We start from the raw sequence: 20,862 nt of genomic DNA on the forward strand, positions 1-20,862 counted from the left end.
AAGAGTGGTTATCATGGGATGCTTATGTTAATTCTTCCCTGTTTTCTGTAGATCAAGACAAGCTGGGGAGCAGGCCCAACCTCCACCCTGGTACACACCTTGGCATTTCTAAATTACCTGACTGAACACAGCACAACTCCGAGTCTAATTGTCTTGTTACTTGCCTCCACTTGTCCTAAAATCCTGAGCTTGTACTACTGGAGATAACCTCCTTTCAAACTGTTTCCATACAGTACCATATAACCCTGCAGGAAAACAAAAAAGAGAGCAGCTGTCAGAACCTGCCCCTGCAGCACCGTTTCCTCACGCAGTCAGTGTGGCTCCCCCTGGGCTGGGGCCCTGCAGCACCCCCTGGGATGCTCCTGTCACATCCCCCCAGCAGCAGGGCAGCCCCTGGGCTCCCTTCCTCTGATGCAAAAGCACCAAGCCCTGGTAGCTGCAGGGAAGCGTCCCAGACCCTGAGAGGCTGGTTGCAGGGGGCGTTGTGGGGTGAGGTTTGTCCTTAACACTGGACTCTTGTTTTTAACCAAAGGTGTTTATTTTGTAAATCATTTTTTTATTTATCTAAAAAGGCACAATTGCAAAAAATTACCTTTTGAAATACATTTATAAGCACTAATAAATTTTATGTAGCAAGAAAGTGACCAGACTTCTCAAGAGACTCCAACTCAAGCTGAGCTCCCCTGGAAGCCAAAGGTCAGTCTGGGTGTCCTGGGGGTGGCTCCGTGGAGGGAGCAGTGAGGCAGTGCCATCCCCAGGTGCTGCCATCCCAGGCCTGTGGCTGCCACTGGCAGGAGGCATGGGGGAAATGAGTGCCACAGAGCACCAGTTCGGTGCCTCTGCTGCGTTTTCATGCCCATCTCCATTTCCCAAAGCTCTCTGGAGAGCAGGAGGCTCAAGGTTGTGCTGGGAGGACTGGCTGAACTGGCACCCTGCACTAATGACACCACCCTCATTCACAGCAAGTAGTAGCTTTGCTACTCTCCTAAGTATTTGGAGCCTTGGCAGGCTGGAGCTGAAGATGGCACTGCAGTTTTCCTTTAAGTAGAGCAAATTAGGTTAAAAAAATCCACTAGAAGCATATATATGTAGGTAACCCTCTAACCCTAATCCTATTTCCAAAAAATGAAGGATCATATGCTTTTCTTAAGCAGAACCCAGGCCCAGGCTGCATTCACACCCCCACACAGGTGCAGGTTCCTGCAGCAGCACGGGGCTGGTGCTTTGCCCCGCGGGAGCCTCGAGCCACAAGTGCAGCCCCTGAACGGGCCGTGAAATGGAAACACTGGAACGTGAATCCACGTTTGTTCCTAAAGCTGTGGCTGCTTCCCAGGGACAGCAATGAAGCACAGCATTGGTTCAATGAAGGAACTGAGTTGGTTGAAGCCTTTCCTGTAGTTCACGACGGCGACTCCTTCAGATCAGGTGGAGACTATAAAAATTCACATTGTGTAAATCAGCTTTCACAGTTAAATAGGTGGGGGCTGATCCTTTGCTAGGATTAGATACACAAAGCGTTTCACTGCTTTAAAACATTCTCCAAGTGTTTAAAACACTGCTTTGACTTTCACCTGCAGCACCCAGCGTCCTGCTGAGCCAAAGTCTGTCTGGCTTAGCTAAACGCTGGGTGCAACAAGCCTGAAGAGACTCAGGCCAAAGGGGGAAAAGAAGTTTAAAGAGAAATGATTTGCAGAAGCAATGGTTGCTTTGGGTGTGTTTGGCTTGCTTTTTCCCCCCAGGTGTGTGTGTAACTCATCTCACTGGCTGTGGCCAAGTTAACAGAGAAATGCATCAGCAGAATACTCTAAAGTTTCAGTTAAAAAAGAACAAAGACGTTCCCCACCCCCCAAACCCTCCCCCATTCCTAAGGCTGAAGAGAAGGGAGTTAATAAAAACACATAAATGGCTGCTTTAAAATACACAAAGTACAAACTGGATTTGCTAGTAACCATTTGCAGAAGAGGCAAAGTAGCAGTTATACAAATTACACAAAATCTACTGTAATTCTTACATAGTATAAAGTGATTTCACTGAAGGAATTATTTCAATAGTTCACATTACAGTTAAGATAGATGGGGTGTGCCCAGTGCTCTGACACCCTCCTTCCTATCACCTACCCTAGGTTACACACGACAGTTTTAAGAAAGGACCCTTAAATGATCTACATCTGTAGCACGTTATTGGCCTGAAAAAACAAATACAAATCACTTGCAATACCTCACAGAATCGTCACTAAAGCACGACCACCTGGGACAGTCCTGTCAAATAACCTGCAGAAATAAAGGAGCATCTTGCTAGGAGCGCTCACCCCTCTGGCTGTGGGACTGGGCACCAGTCGCTTTCATCAGAGAAAAACAATTCAAGTAAGACTGAGCTGTGGCGGCTCCGCGGCGCCTCATGTGCTGGAGGTCCACACGTGCATCTGTTTGGCTACTTGGTGCACGTACCCGACGTCGGGTCTCTGATCCGGGTCCGGGTATATGCACATGCCGACCAGCTCCCGCAGCTGAAAGACAGGAAGAGGCCACTGAGGCATCTGGGAACGCTGCCTGGGGCCGTTTGCGTGAGCGCCGCGGCCCAGGACGGGAGCTGGGGACGGCCCTGGGCAGATGGCAGGCAGGTGGCTGCGGCTGTCCCGCGTCCCCCCACCCCAAAGGACTGGGCAGAACCTTTTCCATCAAACCATCAGCACTGAAGGATGAAACGCTCGCCCAAGCCCATGCTACTGGCGCACACCTACCCCAGGGGCTCTGCAGGGAAGCCCCTGCCCCGTCACTCCTGGCACGGCAAGTTGCAAAGCTTGTCTATCTAAAAGCCCACACCCATCTTTCCTGGGGGATTTCTGGTTCACTTCAGAGGTGACCAGTGTCACGAGAGGAGCAGCAGCTCTCTGAGCAAGGGCCTGAATCACAGGACAGGACAGTGGGTGTGGGGAAGGAGCCCGGCACAGGAGGCACCAGCAGGATGTGGATGAAGGAAGGGAAAATGAGATCACTACCAGAAACCTGAGCTGACAGGCAGGGATGGGCTTCTCAGTGAAAATGCACTCAGAGGAAAGAGGGAAGTGGAGGAAGGGGTTTAAAAATGTCCTGAAAAGAGCTCTTCTGTAGAAATGCACTTCCCACACCAATGCCCAGCGACAGGCCAGCTCAAGGGTTTTAATGCAAGATCAGCACTTGTGTATCTGAAGATACAGGAGTAGGGCTGTCACAGGATCATCACATGGTTTGGGTGGGAAGGCACCTTAAAGCTCATCTCATTCCCTCCTCCATACCAGGCTGCCATCCAACCTGTCAAACCCCAGTGTCTCCCAAAACCCTTGTGAAGGGGAGAGACTGGTCATTGACTACATTTAATAAGTAAAATGCAGAAGGGCTGAAGCCTCCCCACCTCCCAGCCCTCTTCACTGTGCACATGAAAGATTGTAGCTTTTAATTATACAGACACTGAAAAGCTGCTCGTACCCCCGAGGCACCGGGAGAAACAGCCCTGAGCCTCTGATCTTCTCACATCCTCTCAGTAGCCACAGTACCAATTATTTTAATGGTAATTAAAAGCATGACCATACAGCTATCAAGCACCCTTCAGCTGCACTGCAAAACGTACTCAAGTGTGGTGTTCAGCCCCGGTGGAGCAAGGCCCCTGCTCTGAGCCGTCGCTGGGCCCCTGGCAAACGCGGCACGTGGCAAGTGCAGAGCAACCCTCAGACCCCAAAGGTTTAACACCTCCCCCAGCCCTGAGCAGACAACATCACACACCAACAAACGTGCTTCTAGAGCTCTGAGAGGGGCCCATGTGTTCAGCACTGCTGCCTGTGCTCCTGTGGAAGCAGAGCCCAGGAAGCCCTGAGAGCCAACGGCCAGGGCAGTGCTGGTGTCTCACCGTCACACACAGGACTGAGCCCTGATAAGCTGCACCAGCCAGGATCTCCAACTAACAGCAAACTGTGTGGAGCCCCAGCTCCTCCTCCTGCCATGAGCAGCACGCTGGTTGATAGGGAGGATCTGGCCTGGGCTGCCATAGAAGGCTACAGAGGAGAGGAGCATTGTTGAGAGGATTCACTGTCAGAGCAGGAACCCTCCAGCAAATGCTCTGCAACTAAACACCCACGTGATGAGCAGCCAGGGGCCAGGGCAGCTCTGCTGGGGCCACGTCAGTGAGGGGCAGGGTGGATGTGGGGCTGGCTCCAGACGGCACATCCCTCACAGACCTGTGGCAGTGACACTGTTAGAGGAGTGTAAAGGCTCTGCCCTTTCCATCTGAAATGGGGACCTTCACTCTTGAGGGAAAATGTGTCGGGATAGACACAACAGCCCCGACTCATCCATCAGCTGTGGGAGCAAACCCTCTGGGGAGCTGCTGCTGGCAGCTGCCTCTTCACAAGAAACCATCCTGCCTTGGTGGTTTACCTAGCTTGGCTGCTGGGAGACACCACCACACCTTCCCCTTGGGCTATCCGCTCCCAAAGCAGAGGAAAATCCAATCTGTGAAAGTATGTGCTGAACCGAGCATTGTTCACGTGGAGCCATGTTCTAATCCTCCCCCAAACCCAGCTCTCTGCAGCTTCAGGCACAAGCAGCCGCCAAGGCAGCGAAGGAGCCCCAGCCAAAGGCAGAGCCCTCCTCAGCCTCTGTCAAGCGTTCTGTTAATAGTGTGTGAACACCATCTGGAGCCTCCTTCTCTGGGACCTGGCGCCTTTGAGCTTTAAACCATCCTTCTCACCCTGGATTGTATCACTGCACTACACACACTCTTTAGCACTGCCAGAGGGAAGCAAACAGACAGTAATTGTAAAGACAGGAAACACATCTGTCAACTGACACTAATTCCTGCTGCCAGAGGCACATCCAGCACCGCTGCAGCAGCGTGGCCTCGCCAGCACAGGGGAGGCTGCGGCGGGCGGGTCCAACCCCGCGCTCCTCTCCAATGATCTTATTGCAGGAGTTATTTAGCAAGTGAAAAACAAGTAAAACGTCAAGTGTGTGGAGCAGGGTCCCTCTCAGGGTGGACACCAGGCTGTCTGCTGCCGGCCACGTCTGGCCTTTCCCTGCATCCCGCCTCTGAGGCTCAGCCACACAAAAGGAAACTCCCACGGGACCTGGCCAACATTTAAAAGTACAGTATCCATTTCCTTTCAAACAGAAGGCAACTGTAGCTGAGTGAGGAGGTAAGGCAAGCCAGCCGGTCTGTTGAGCTGAGGGGAAAACAGAATGAACCCCTCCCATGTCAAAAGGCCCTGAACAAAGTGCCCACACGTGTCTGCAGCTGAGGGGAGGCACGGCTGAGCAGCCACTCACAGCTGCTGGCTCTTCTGTGCTCTGGCTTCTGCTCTCCATCCCTCACTCTCATATGCACAAAATCCAGACCTTAGAAAGCCCCAGTACAGCTGCTTAAACTGCATTACTCAACAGCTTCCCTCCCCTCCCTGCCTTCTTAAACTGCCTTACACACTGAAGACTTCATGAACAAAACCCCAAGCTCTGGTTCATGGTCTGTTGCTTTAAGGGAAAGCAAGGGGAGGAGAAGGCTTTCCCACAGTTCATCGTTGGCTTCTGCCAGTGTGACAGACTTTCAGTTGTCTGAATTCCCCACATTAAGAAATCTCCTCTTCTGTCTTTACTTAGCTTGTAAACAGTCAGACACCACAATGAGAGTTTTGTTAGTCAGCCCTAAAAGTAGCCAGGACCCTCTGGCCGTCTCCTGCGCTGCCTTGGATGGAGGAGGGAGTTCTCCTCCCAGGTTCCCTCTCCCTGCACCCCCTGCCACAGCACTCCCAGTTTACCTTCTCAGAATAATGTTCAGCTGGAAGAGGTGGGTAGTCACATTGCTCTATTTTTTGGCAAAGAGAAAACAGGTTCATTTTATCTCCATAGAAGGGACTCTGCAGAGCTGCCATCTGGAGAGAAAGAAAACAATCATCAGAGAGTATTTCAGAAACACAAAGCATTGAATAGCCCTCAGTACTGCTGATCTGCACGAGCAAGTTCTGTTCTCTGCCCATGAGCAAGTGATGCTGCTGCTCTCCAAGCCTGCCACAGCCCAAGCTGCCCTGAGACCAGGCCAGTGCTGTGCCTGGCGTGTCACCATGTGCTTCCCAGCGCCCAGCCCTGAGCCTGGGGATGCCTCTGTATTTGCCCCTCGCTGTGATTCTTTCTGCCCAAAGCATTTTGGGTGTGGGATGCTGGGTGCATACAGGCAATTCTACATGCATGCATAAAAAGCACCTTCTAAAAACCCCAAGAAATGGAATGCTCGGACTACCAGAAACCATCTGGCTTAAAGGTGACTGTGAAAACCTCTCATAAACACAATCACCTCTCTAAAAAGCAGCAGCTCTTTCTGTCTTCAGTAGGATGCCATGTTTTCCATCTTCCTCAGTTCTGACTGTATTCAGCTCATTTGCTCTCTGGCAGACTTTTAAAAGAACAGATTCTCTTTGGACACTTAGCTGACCAGAACATCAAGACTCTTGCACCATGAGTCATGTGCTTCAGCATTTAAAACAATAACCCCAAATTACTTCAAACCCAACATCCCCTCTTGCTGGAAATCTGCTACTTAGAGAAGAGCATCCCAGCCAGACCTGGGAACCAAACTACCAAAACTGTTCCTTGTCTCTTTCTTCTTTCAATTCTATCAATTCATATTTACATCTCAAGAAATATGACAGATGTCTGAGCTGAAGAGGCCACTCCTATGGCAAGGAGAGCACGACAGAAGGCTCTGGGTAGGGAAGAATTCCTTCCAGAGCACATGGAGACTCCTCACGAAGAAATGTTTACATTGTACTTAAGTCTCAGGAAGGAAACTGCATCTTTCTGTGTGGGAAACCATTTACACTGGGAATTCTCAACTGGCAGGAGGGCTACATGGGTGCTGAGCAATGAGCCTCAGAAAGTGCAACTCAGGAACTTCTGATCTTGGGAAACGTGGCTCAAGTCGTGGTTACTGGAGGTACATGGGATGAGCCACTCACCTTCCCCCACACAGGGCCCAGGCTGTGCACCAGCTGCTCAGAGCTCAGTGCCTGTCAGCACTGGTGGGTGATTGTGGAGATCATCTCCTCTGTTTAGATCTTTTTAAACCATTGTGCTATGTCCTGTCTGAAAGCTTTTCATACTGACACCAGATGAAGTTGATGCTTCTCACTATGGCTTTAATAGGGGGTTACTTGATGATAATTAGTCGTTTCCTCATTACCAGGCAGCTGAAGAGGCTGTCGTGCTGCTGACACACAGCCAGCTCCCAGCACAACCACAACCAGTCAATACTGCATCCTACACTCTATTACCCTGCAGTTAGGAAACAAGATTGATGGGTTATTAGTGATTTGGTGACAGACAAGCAGTTCTGATTCAGGCAGGGGTTTGACATGCTGCGTTTGGGGTGGATTTCAGCAGCAGCCCCAGCGCTGAGCCATCCCTGAGCTGCCCTCCCAGGGCTCTCACCAAAACCATTAACACGTGTCCAGATGTTAAGCGATGCAGGACACATGAAGACAAACTACCCTTGCTTTAATTCATAAACCTGTCTTTTAAATAACTTAGAGTTATTCTGCTTCTGCCTTTGCAAGACACACTCTGTGAAACCAGAACCCCGAGCTGCAGGGGTCACCCCGTACCTCTGCACAGCCACCCTGCACCAGTCCCTCTGCAACTGGCTCTGAGCCATGACAAGAAGCAATAAGATATATCGTAGCCAAATCTCTGAGGTTATGTCCTTACCTACCACCAGACTAAAGCACTTCTCAGGATGCAACTCCAGAGGTATTTATGAGCTAAGCAGAGAGGCTTGTAGATGGCAATACAGGATACATGAAGGTACTCAAATTGCATCAAAGAACCTGATGAACTGAGTACGTGGCTCCCAAAAACATCTCAGGAAACTCCAGGCTTGTGCAGTTTCGTGTCTGGGAACACTTCATGTAGCAGAGCTTGAGACATGTGCCCTGCCAGTGATGTTACTGTGCTTTAGGCCTTTAGCAGCTGCACAGAACACTGGGCTGGGAAACACACTTTCGCCCCTCTGTGGGTTCACCACCACTGTCAGTGCTGATGCTGAGCCAGTCCTCAGAAGCCACAGAGCTGAGGTGGGAGAGGGGCCTGATGGGGCTGTGCACAGCGCCCCACGCTCCTGCCCTTCTGCAGGTTTTTGAACAAAAGGCAAAAAGTGAAGTATCACTGTTACCTCATTACTGTCACAACAGCCAAATCAGCCAGGGGAAAAAATACACACTCCAATTAGAGACTGTAATCTCCAATTAGAGCAAACTGCTGTCCACCAGTTAAAACAGGAGTGGAGAGCCCAGCATGCAGGACTGTGCAAAGGAAAAACATCGAATGGGTGCATTAGGGAAGGCACAGAAGGCGATCAAGGGTTAAACAAGGTCTCTGAGATTTCAATACATCAATAACTCCAGTAAGGCTGAAAGGGATTTCTCAACTCCCATTAACTTCTCTTTCCAAGTCTTGTTAAGCAGTTTCATGCAGAAGAGGAGGAATGAGAAGGAAATGCTGTAGGGTTTTGGGGTGGTACATGAGGGGAACTAAAATGGAAAGAGATGGCACACACGTTCTGACTGAGTCAGGTCTGCTGGGGTTGTGACCAGAGGCACTCCAAAGATCTCACTAACAGCCTGTGATGCAACCTTGGGGTTTGCTCCTGACATTTTGATTAGAGCAATTACCACAGGACAGCGAGATCTCCATTTAAAATGACCACCATGCAGCATGACTGGTTACAAAATAGAGAGAGGAATCACTGTTAGTGCTTAAATTGATCCTCTTGCCAGAACTGCTAAAGCCATTGCTTGTAGCTATATTCTGGGAATTAACAACTTATTTTTATCCCCTCCAAGTTATCTTGCTGACAGACATCTACAGGAAGTGAGGGATGAAGACAGTTACTGCTATATTGATAAGATTGAATAAAAACCACTGTATGATTATCAATGTCAAAGTTAAGTGGTGCTATGTGGCATCACATCCCAAGCCCCTCACCGTTCCCTAAGTGGATTCCAGTGGACATGCGTGTCTCTGAAGGCAATTTGTACATTAAACCTCTCTGCAGCTTATCTACACAATCTCTCTGGAGAAATATCAGAAGTGACTCACAACCAAACAAACATCACTTCCTTACTTTCAAGCCAAATGGAAAAACCTTCTCGTTACAAGAAATTAGTGCAGACTAAATATAACTCCTGCAAAGGCACACGGACATGATTCTTCATTCCCAAGTTCTAGAAAGTTTAAAGAGTGCATCAGATGTTTATGAACTGAACACAAACTCGTAGCTGCCCAGTCCTCCTTGGAATCTGCAATATCTCACAGCTCCTGCTCACAAAGTGAAGGCTGGGTAAATGTAACAGTGCTGCACATGCCCAGTCCTTCACACTTACTACAGCACTGCTCCTGCTACCAGGGAATTATGTTTCGTGTGCAATTAACTCAGCTTCTTGAAATGTAAAGAGTACCAAGACTACTGTGCCATAAGGGGACCATATTGCCTGCAACAAAAACATCTCTTAGCACAACGCTAAATATTTCTCTCTGCATAAATCTGGAATCCCATCTCCAGCAGAGCTCAGCCTCGGGAACAGCTCCGAGCAGCCCGAGCCAGAACCTGCAGCAAATGGGTCGTGGTGTCCAACCTGGGCAACCCTGACTGGGACTGACAGACTTGGCAAGTGCAGCACACCATGGCAGGGCCAAAGTCCTCCTAAACTGACAATTCCTCTTTGTGCCCAATACATGAAATGTACCTGGAATTGTTGAGCATAAGGAGCTACTTGGAGCTCAGGCTCCCTTCCCTCTGTTCCCACACAAGTGTCTCCAAATTCCTTTCCAAATGGCACCAGCAAAGCCAGGTACCTCCAGCTACACTCTAGCATTCCAGCCTTCAGCAGCTCATTAGAAGCATCACAAGCAAACTCCATCCTTTATTTAAAAACATCAGCTTTCTAATGGTATGTGCTGCTGCTGCTTCAGGAATTATTAACTGTTCCTTGGATTCTTTCACTAGAGGTAACAAGAATCTGAGGACAGGCACAGAGCCACTCAATTTAAGCTCACAGAAGCAAAGGGCTGTTGTCCTAAAGGGTTTGTTTCATGGACCAGCTGAAGGACATGCTGAACTATGGTGGTTTTCACATCTGATGTGCTCACAACACACATGACATTTCTGTTTACTCTCTAATTCCACGTGGTTGTGAGAAGCTGTAGTGAGAACTCATACAATTTACCATCCAAAGAGGATGTGAGCAATATTGTTACGGCAGAATATCCCAGGGATTTTGCATTCTCTGGGCTGGGATAAAAGCTTTCTGAATGTTGACATGCACTTTCACTTGAACTCCAAGATGCATACAGCTAAAAAAAAAGATTAAGATTAGATTGTGAGTGAGTACAAGAGTGCTCAACACCCTTTGATCCCTGCTAGAAATGCAATCACAAAGCTCAAGGTACTGTTATAAAATAAAGGTGCTTGTTTTCAACATACATGTAACAGCCTCCAAGAACAAGTGGTGCACAGAGTGTGTAGCTCATAAAAACCAGGCTTTGTATTTGTGCAGCGGGCTATGAGACAATGTACAATTAGAAAAGATTCCAGTTAGGGTCTCATAAAGTTACAGAAATGGCTTCCACATTCCATTAAACTCTTTCTTGTTGAAAGCTCCCAAACTTGAGGTATTCCAATTGGTCAGAATTTCAACAAGCCAGGAGCTCACACTGAGATAACTGTTGATTTTTAAACCAAACGCAGGAGGAGAGGAGGCAGCAAGGCAGCGAGCGTGTGCACATCCTCAGCACTGCCTTTGTGCAAGTGACTGTGCTGTGTGGCACAATCCTTTTGTTGCTCATGCTCAAAAACCCACGCAATGGGCACAGGAAGAGTCAATGTTCCACGACTAAGCTAAAGTACATCCGACCTACTCGATGCCTGTGAATTCAGTGTATGGTTAAGATAAACCTGGGGGAAAAAGAAGTTAAAAGATACTTGCCTCATACAATAAACAGCCCAAAGACCAGATATCAGATTTAAAGTTATAGCCGTTCTCATGTATTCTTTCTGGGGACATATAGTATGGAGTTCCCACTGCAAGAAACAAACAAACCAGGCGTTACCATTGGCACAGCGACGGGCGACCCGCAGCGCTCGAGTCCGGCTGCGAGGTCAGAGTCAGCATGAATTGCTCATCAGAAGCAACTGGCACAACAGTTTGGAAACAAATGATGGTTTTGAAGGCGCAGAACCACGTCTGTCATCACAGTCAGAGCCAGGGGACTGGGGAACCTTACTGAAGATATCTGCCGTGCTAAGTCTGAGGAATGTTTTCCTCCCCTCCCCATCCCCTGAGTGTCTCTGGAGTGTCTTGGACAGACAGAGCAATGGGAAAGGATCATCCTCCCTCGGTTCCCTCAACGGCACAGAAACTGCAAGTTAGATGTCATAATGTGCTGTGCTGAAACAAGGCTGGTGTGACAGCACAGCCACTGAGCCTTCACCTGACACCCACTGCACTGGCAGCGCGACAGGGCAGCTCCAGATGTGACGGGGAACCCTTTGAAGAGTTCAGGAGACCAGTCGCTGCAGCAGAGGAATGGAAGTAACCAGCCCAGCACCAGCCAGGCACTGGCACTACAAAACTTTCTGAAAGAACCAAGATAATCATTCCAAAGTTGAGAACACTGCTCCAACTCAGTCACATCACAAGCTGTGGGATTCCTATGTACTGCCACAAGTCTGGATTATATCAAAAGAAATTTACCCCAGCACTTTGGGCAGAAGTTACAGGAAATTATTAATAAAATTCTTACCTCAAAAAGGTTCTTTTTTAAATCCTAAATAAGTTTCAGTAGTGGTACAGAAAATACAAGACATCCTGGCAGTCTCAACTACATCAAATAAGCCTCAGATACATCATTTATTAAAACATCCAAGGACTTTGTATGCTCTTTGCTGCTGCTTCCCCTGCTTGCCTGTCCCCTGTCAATTCTTCTCTTTTTTTTTTGCTTTTGGCATTCCAGTGCATCCTTCTCCTAATTAAAGACCTTTCCTCACAAGATGGCAAATGTTTAATTTGCTTGTAACATTCAGTTTACAGCTTCTCCATTTGAAATGCTGACTGGAGACAGCTGGAAGATTAATAAGCAGATGAAGGATATCTGAGCAAAATCACTTTGGGGTCCCTCCAGCTCAGACCACGCTGTGCTAAGTATATATGTGAGCAAACCCAAACACAGGCCGGGATCCCTTTGATGCAGGCACTGCACAAGGTCTGTCCTCACAGAACACAAAGGTGTTTACACCCTGAAGAATTCACAACACACACACACAAGCCAAGACAGGCACAGTGAGACGTGGGGCAGCACCTGAGGAGTTGGACAATATTCACCTCAGCCCATCAACAGCCTAACAGAAGGTGGGAATCAGAAATACAAAAACCTCTTAGGTTTAGTCAAAACAAAGAGCAACAGTTTGAAATCAGTACTATCAATACCAGCATGCAATGATCCAGTTTACTCCAAATACCTTCCCATACCTAGGTCTTGCAGGAAGGACGGACAGCAGACAGGACACACAGAACCCAGCGAGGCTTCCCACAGACCTTTCCCACGTGCATGCAGGGTGCACACAGCGACAGCACAGCTCGCCAGGTCACTCCACACATCTGCCAGATTTCTGTACAAGAACTGACTTGGTTGCAGTGACACCAATTCACTTCCCTGCTTAAAAACATGCAGCTGCAGAAGAACTGGCGAGCCATTATGTGAAGCTCCTGAAGACAGTTTTGGCAGCTCCCACTGAGCACCAGTGTGTAAGACACATCCCCAGATCCAACTTCTCAGTGCTGCTGCTTTTCTCAAATCGTCCAGGAGAGCTAAGAGCAGCTGAAGCAGGAGACACGTTAACCCTTCACCGAGGGCGAGGGCAGGAGCCGAGCATGGGTGGACAGAGGCACACAAAGATCATTCCCACTCTTGCTCCCCAAAGTGTTTGTGCTTCAAGTGCTGCTGCCAGGGGCAGCCTCTAGCAGTAGCTGTTCTTGTGATCAGTTATTCTGGGTCGCTGCTCGACAAGCTCAGAGCAAAGGGCTCTCAAGTTCTGGCCTTGCTTCCCACGTTAGCAGGGGTCTGCTTGGTAGGCTCAGACTGTCCTTTCAGATAAGGCCTGAAGAGGCCCTTCGATCACAGCAGCGTGACAGGGTCTGCAGCACGGATGAGTGCCTTAGAGCCTGGATTTGGTTGTTGGGGCATTACTCTGCTCCATTATATTAATGGGTCTGTGGAGCAGTCCACGCCTGAGCTGCCTTTATGAAGTCTACCTTGCACATTTACCTATCATTACTGGAGTGTTGTCAGCAAATGTATGAACAAGCAGGTCTCTGCGTTTCAAAACCGAAGCATTAATTTTTAACTAACTGCCATGATAAAAGCCTGACAAGCCCAATTCTCTTTATGGCCCGTCCAACATTATGTGGGAATCTCCTGTAATGAGCACCTTCTAGAAAACTGCACAAGGCTTCCAATGCAATCAGTCAGGGCTCACCACTGCATGACATTAGTCAATTTGACAAGAATAGTCTAATCGGAGACTATTAATCAGAAACTTTCTTTGTCACCTGCCCTGCTGGAAACACACAACATTGTTAAGATTCAATATTAATCACCAGGTGGTAAAGTAATGCCTTTAAAGTTATAAAGGTTGTAAAATGGTAGAGAAGATTATGACTAAGTAAGCATCTTCCTGAAAGTTAAAACACTTCACTTGAATATCAGCCTCCTCCAGCAACACCAGCACACCACTTCTTCCTCTCCCCAGCACTGCCTGTGTGCACAGCTCAAACACTCACAGGGACCAAAACAGCTCTGGGGTAGCTGCAAGACCCAAGTTAGGGAAAAGTTAATTATTCCCAGTTAGAAACACGGTCTTGTTTCACCAGGAAAACACACAGGCAAAGGCAGCAAAGTCACAGATAAAGTCCAGTTTCCTTCTGCACAGTCTGAGCTAAAGATCTGACCCATGTGCTCAGGTACTGAGCTGAATTCCCCAGTCTGCCACAGAAACACCCAGCTGAAGAGCTCTGTCACTTGAGAACGCCACAGCCTTTCCCTGCACAGGGAAGAGCACACTGACCACTCTGAAAACAGTTTCCAGCTTGAATCAGAGGCATTTTGGTGTTGACAGAGTGACAGTGGATGGGTTGTTAGTACAGTGGCAGGCAAGACATCTATCCCTATGCAGAGCTCCTCCCTGTGCCAATACACTTGAGCCAGGGATCAATGCTTCCTGCAGAATTCACCTTTTGCTGCTCACAGGCAGAAATGAGAGAAAATCTGATTCATACTGTTAGGAGGCTCTTTCAGGGCCTCGTTTGATGAATTTAAGGCACCACAGACGAGTCTCCTGCACCTTCAGGCAGATTGTCATCAGACTGAAATCAGGGCACAGTGTTTCCAAATATTTTAATAGGCTCTGCATGATTTAAATGCTGTATTAAAAAAGCATCTCTGGCAATTAATCAAACTCCATAGCCATATTCAGCTGCAAAGTGAAGAACAAGTGATAGGAAAGCTTTTATTGTTCCACCTTCACCAGCACCTTCCAGCTAATCTTTAATACTGAGATGAACAGTGTTTCTGAATCTATCACTTTTCTTTCTCACAGCAGGGAACAGAGTCCTGAATATGAAAGAACCTAACAAATTCTGACCTTTATTGTATCTTTACAGAGCATTCCCAGTTTCAAACCAAGAGATATCAGAGCGCAAGGCGGGCCTCAAAGGGTGCCACTGATTAAAGCATCCCTTCATTCTAGAGATGTTCCACTCCTGTCAAAACAAACTTGGCAATGTTTTGAAATACTTGTGATTTTTGAAATATGGCTCATTACAAATGAAAAAGGCAAAGAACTCCGCTCAAAAACCTGAGATGCCATCCTTGAATACCAACAAACCACTGAGCTTTAAAAACAATAGTTCTTTCCAGAAGGATTAGTTTGAACATGTCAGACACACTGTTCCATTGTCCATGAACACAAGCACCATTGAAAACAAGATTCTGGCATGTTTTAATAATAGCTGGTGGTGCAAACACAGCAGGGCAGCAATCCCACTGCAAAACTGAAGCTCACAACTCACCTGTCCCAACTCCAGACACGCTTGTGGCTTCCAAGGAAAAAAAACAGAGCATTGTTTAAAAGGAGCCCAGTTCCTAAGGATCTGTTCCTAAATGTTTGCATTACTTGGGGTGTATTTCCAACAAAAAGGCTGAGGTCTTTTCCCAGAAGGAGAATTTGGGAATTAGCTGAAGTTAAACAGGGATCAAAGGCACCAAAGAATACTTTAAATCCCCGACAAGTTGTTTCAAGGTGGAGGGGGGAAGGAAAAAGAAGGAGATTAAATCTACTTTTGCTTACAAAAACAATAAATACTTTGTGCATGATACTGCAGCTGTTTCAGTTAGACCTCTTGCTCTACACTTTCTAATATTTCTTATTGGTATTTAGTGACAATATTCAACTACAACTGAATCCACAACCCTACCAAAGACCCTCCAAGCATTTTGAGTTGGGAGGGGTTGTGTTTGGGGTTTTTTTGTGTGTGCATTTGGGGTTTTTGTCAGTTTTTTGGTGGTGGTGGTTTCTTTAGGTAGTACAATACACCTGCAGGAGTGCTGCAGCAATCTTTTCTTCCACAAATACCACACCAAAAGCCCAACATTTCTCAAAACACACACAGTGTTGACTATCGACACTTGCAGTGCATTTCTTGTATCCATCTTTTCCTCAGCACTGCTCACTAGCCCTTGAAGCACTGAGGGTTTGTTTCAGATGGCAAACTGGCCTGGCAAGCAACAGACAAAAAAAGACAAATGGTCCATTTATATCTATGAAAGGAGCTCTTCCTGTGCCTGCAGTTCCTCCCTGTTCGCCCTCAGATCCAGCAAGAAGCCAGAAGGAACGTGCAGCACCCCACGTACTCCAGCCCACGGCTATTTGCATGTTCTAAACTGGGAAGCTTTGACTTAGATGCATCCCCCCAAAGGAAAATCTGCTCCAAGTTTATTCTTATCCAAGAAAAAATAATAAATCATCTGCTCCAAAACAACACAATTCTGTGTAAAACTGGGCTTTGGTTTTGTTGTTTTTTCTTTTCCCTTTACAATGTAAAGCCAACCAGAAGCTTTGGATGATGCCAAGTTTATTTGGCTACAAACAGGCATTGTACCAGTTCACAATGAAACTACCCATTTCAATATTAAAGTCTCTGGATTTATTACAGCTCCTAGTGCAACAAAATCTACCAGCTTACTGTTTAGTTTTCCACAGTCTATTCATTTTTTTAATATGCTCCATTTATAATTTCTGCCTTATAACTAATTAGGTTTTGTAGCAAAGCTAACAAACTTTCTAACAAGTCTATTAGAGTAGCCTTAATCCACAAGATACCTCTCTGGATGCCTACCTCATAGATCAACAAAATAGAGAATGGACACAACCAAACACCCAAACCAGGCTGAATTGGCTCCCTGCTCCCTTCCTGCTGAACTGCCTCCTGCTCCCTCCTGCAGCCCCCAGTCAAACGAAGCTTTGGTGATGCACAGGTCCATCTCCATCACACTCAATGCTGGAGCTTTGGCTACAGAGGAACTTAAATGAGGGAGGGAAGGATGATAAGCCACCATGTTGTAACAAGAAGCAGTAAAACTCACCTTAGTTACACTCATTTCCTTTAAAACATAGGCCTCCTCTGCAAAGCTTGCTCATGAAGAGCTCTCCCCATGGAAATGTATCTCCTGTCTTCCCTCACAAGCCAGACGGGAAGGTGGCAGAGGAGGGGCCACCCGGTGAATTCCCCCACAGCCTGCTGCCTCCTGCTATTTACCCCCTGTCCCACACTGCTGCTGTATACTGAGTTAGTGCTGTAACTTAGCAGGACAGGAGGTGCCCGCTCCCCCTCTCCGTGCCTGTGGTGGAGGGCTGGCGTGGGCAGCCGCTGCGCGGGCGGGCGTCAGCTGCGGCGCTGCAGCCGGGCACTCGCCTGCTGCACGACCTGTGTACGGGCAAATCTTTCCTTTTTCTTTCATTACCCCGGCGTGTACTGTCACTTAATTTTTATGTATGCAATCCTTCCTGACAAATATGATCTGCTGCCTGGTAATTCATTTGACGTTCATTCTGTTCCTTGCTCTAATTACGGCTCCCGTCCCTGACACGGCAGCGGCCGTGCCGCGCAGCCCGGTGCTACACCTGTCAGATGGGTCGTGGTACTGCCTAATGCCCTTTTGTGCCAGGCTGAGGCTAGCAAATACAACGAGAGGGGGAAAAAATGAGATGAATATATTTGCATAAGCCGAGCGTTGGATTCATGGGTCAGCAGCCAGAGGAACGATGGCTCGGGGCGGTTGCCGGGGCAACGCGCACGGGAAGTGCCCACACGGCAGCCTGGCTCTGCGCGGGTGCCATGCTCAGGTTTGCAGGGTGCTCATCACTCACAGCTACTTAAACAAATGTCTTAATTAAACCAAAACCAAGATCAGTGGATTTCCTGCTGCTACAAAACCTGTACGTCTAGCAAATTGCCAAAAGGAACGATGAGAAAGCTTCAAGCCCGTGTTTTGTGATTGTTGAACTGTGCTGTTCACCGGGAACCGCTGCGGACGGTGTGCCCGTGCCTCCCACAACACAATGCGCTGCCTTCAGCATCACTGCTGCTCCCTTAGTGTTCTGCACCTCATGCACCTGTTTCCAAGACGCTGTTGACTTGAGGAAGGGCAGGGTTTGTGCAGAAGAAGCTGAACTCTTCCTACATGAGCTTTCTCAGTTCAGAGAGCGCAGTCCTAGTAAAGGTCACAAGCCTGGCTTGCATGTGCAGCCAGCTTCCAAGCCCCAATTTATTCTTATTAATATAAGTGCAGCAGTCAAACCAGATAAGATCATATAATTAGACATGATCATATTTTTGCCTGTTCAGATGATGTGATTGTAATTTTTTGTGAGGAGGGTTCATTTGAATCCAGTAAGTACAGTGTGTATCTATCCCAAGACAGCTTTTGATACAAAAGGAAATACATTTTTTTGAAAGTAAACTGTAGAAACATATCTTATATTTTTAAGCACACACTAAAGGAGTAACAGCTCTTCTGTCATGCCCTCAGAAGCTCTGGTGTTGATGGAAAGTATTAGCAATTAAGTTCACAGGCAGTTAAGAAACAACTGTGTAAGACACGCTCAGTGGAGGGAACTGCAGAAAGACAAATAGCGAAACACGTGGTGTGTGTGTTCCAGGATCAATTGAGAGGGCTAAATGTAAAGAGATTAAATACTGCCCTAAAAGCCAAAGTTCCTTCCCTGCTGTAACATGGAAGTACCTTTGTGACCCCCCCAAAATTAGACCCATTAATAAAACCAGAAAATCATCCACCTCTCAAGAGGTTGCAGGCACAATCATGAAATACTTGATACTGAGACTCACGGAATAAACTGTATATACCATATGCTTTTCTATAGCACTGTAATTAATGCTAATGGTAAAAATGAGGGAGGGAGGAACCCAGATGCTCTGAACCACTCAACTTAATTTCAGCACCCAGAAAAATGCTGGAGGTACAATCATGCTACTTGTAAAGCACATTGAAAAAGAACAAGAAACGAATCACCACTGGTATGACTGCTCCATTATGGCATACATAAAAAACCTTTTCATGGTAAGGTAAGATGCTTCAGAGGGAGGGAAACAGGAGCAGCACATGTACTACAACTTTAACTCTTTTGTCAAAGGCTTATATCACTTTACTTATAAGCACACTTTTACATCTGCCTAAATGAAACTATGGGCCTAAAACTAGTGGTTTAGAACAACAAAACCCTATTGATTGTGTACAAAAAGCACCTAACATCTGTATCACAGAGAGCATAGTATGCACCCAGGGAATCAAGCTTCTGTCATAGCACGAGGAGAGACACCAACTCTTCTGAACATCACAGCTGGCAACTGCACAGCAGCGCTTGCTGAACGTCCACAAGCACCATCTTACCTAAGGAATGTGCTGCAGTGGTTTTAGAACTGAAAAACCGGCCTAATCCAAGGTCTCCCAGCTTCACCACCCCCGTGGCTGTTATAAACACGTTGGCTGGTTTTATGTCTGAAAGAAGAAAAAGGTAAAAGGTCAAAGCCACAAAAGGTTACTTGGTTCTACTACTGCAACAGAAACATAGCCCCGAGCACTCTCTGTACAAAAGAGGCTCGAGCAGAACCGTGTTTCTTTATAGCTTTGATGGGCTGAATCTTCCAAGACTTCAAGCTCTGCACATACACAAAAATCAGAGTGTACTGCCCAGCACACGAGAAATACCAATGAGGGAAAACGTAGGAAACAGCACAACAGAACAGAGGCAACCTCTTTAACTGAGGGAAAGCAAAGAAATAAGTCTGTTGCCCTTTGGAAATGATCATTTTCTATGGGAAACCACCACCATCCCCTTCCAGCAAAGGCTAATTATTGTCCCACATACACATTTCTGGGCTCTACACATCCTGGTTTGTTTGTGGAGTGCAGAAATCACTGGAAGCCCAGTTTCCCAAGTGGTTGTGTCAGGACTGAGTTAGCCATGCTCTTTCTTCACATTAAAGACTGAATGTGTGAGGCTCCAAATTTCAGCCACCAACTACAGACCTAATTCAGGTACAACCGATAAACTGCATCAGAGGATGGGTAAAGGAGCATAAAAGGACACCCTGTTGCTGAAAACCCCAGCCAAGTCCTTCACAAAGCCTCTCATTGATGCTGAAAGAGCAATGCAGTTTTTGGACAGAGCTCAAAGTTCCTACAAAATCTCAGACGAGAGATTAAAAAATAATTAATGAAAGCAGAGAACAGGCTGGGAGAGTGTGGGACATGTTTGTATGAATATTTCACAAAAGCTTGCAAGACAGAAAAACTCCTCTAAACTCTCTAAGGTCACAGCTGATATAACGAAGACCATTTCTTAGAGCTGCTGTATCCAGTAGTCTCAGCATTTTACTTCTGACACTTTTCTAATGGCAAGTTTGACACTTCTACTTAATATCAGTGTCTGGAATACAAAGCAGCTCATCTTCCTAATACCACACTCACTTCGGACTGAATCCTTTAACAATGAGGCAAGGAGACAGAAGGAGAAATCCATCTTGCAAGCTCCAGCCTCTCTAAACATGCATTGGCTGAACATCAGCATAATTGTTTTTGAATGTAGGCGCTTACTAATTGGAACATTATATTATTATTCAGTGAAAAGAGACTGAATTAATGTTACCTCTGTGCATCACCCTGCGGGAGTGCATGTGTTCAACTGCACTGCATAACTGCACAAAATATTTCCACACCGTCCTTTCCGGGATTAACCGTTTCTGCTTCTTGAAATACTGTGGGAGAGAAGGAATAAAACATCAGCGAAACAGCAGCGTATCTGGCTCGTTCCTGGGCTTGTGCTAGCCAGCTGCAGGCTGCTCGTGGCTTCTAGCTCTGCAGCAGCAGGATGTTTTTCCTGATTAGCTTCCACCTCTTTCTCTCTCCATGTCAACTTCAGCGCAGTTCACTAATTAAAAACTATTACGAAAAATATGCTTAAATAGGTTTGACATTTTTGAGTGGACACCAATTATAATTAGCATTAATCTCCTTAATTACCTTGCAAAACATATTTAATGCCTCAAAACAACAAATGTCTCAAATATTTTGCCTTAAGTAACCAAGGATCATAAGAAACCCCCATCTTCTAAACATTCATTCCTGCACAGGCGATTACCAGCAAAGAGGTCTCTTGTTTCCCCTTTGAAAAGATGGCCAGAGCATCAATCAAGTATCAGTGTTCCTTCTGTGA

General features: G+C 47.0%; 1 protein-coding gene across 2 annotated transcripts in view; it reads right to left on the minus strand.

Annotated features, from left to right (window-relative positions):
- Nucleotides 1-518: 518 nt before the first annotated feature.
- Nucleotides 519-20,862, minus strand: part of NEK6 (NIMA related kinase 6) — a 54,426-nt gene continuing 34,082 nt past the window's right edge. For both annotated transcript variants that reach the window (XM_062011221.1, XM_062011220.1), the window contains exons 6-10: nucleotides 20,296-20,404; nucleotides 19,038-19,145; nucleotides 11,000-11,094; nucleotides 5,783-5,896; nucleotides 519-2,506 (exon numbers count right to left, since the gene is read on the minus strand). In XM_062011221.1, coding sequence (XP_061867205.1) covers nucleotides 2,396-2,506; nucleotides 5,783-5,896; nucleotides 11,000-11,094; nucleotides 19,038-19,145; nucleotides 20,296-20,404 — 537 coding nt within the window. In that variant the 3' untranslated portion in view covers nucleotides 519-2,395. The remainder of the gene's footprint in view (nucleotides 2,507-5,782; nucleotides 5,897-10,999; nucleotides 11,095-19,037; nucleotides 19,146-20,295; nucleotides 20,405-20,862) is intronic.

This window comes from Colius striatus, chromosome 19, assembly GCF_028858725.1.
Source record: "Colius striatus isolate bColStr4 chromosome 19, bColStr4.1.hap1, whole genome shotgun sequence".
NCBI classification, from domain to species: domain Eukaryota; kingdom Metazoa; phylum Chordata; class Aves; order Coliiformes; family Coliidae; genus Colius; species Colius striatus.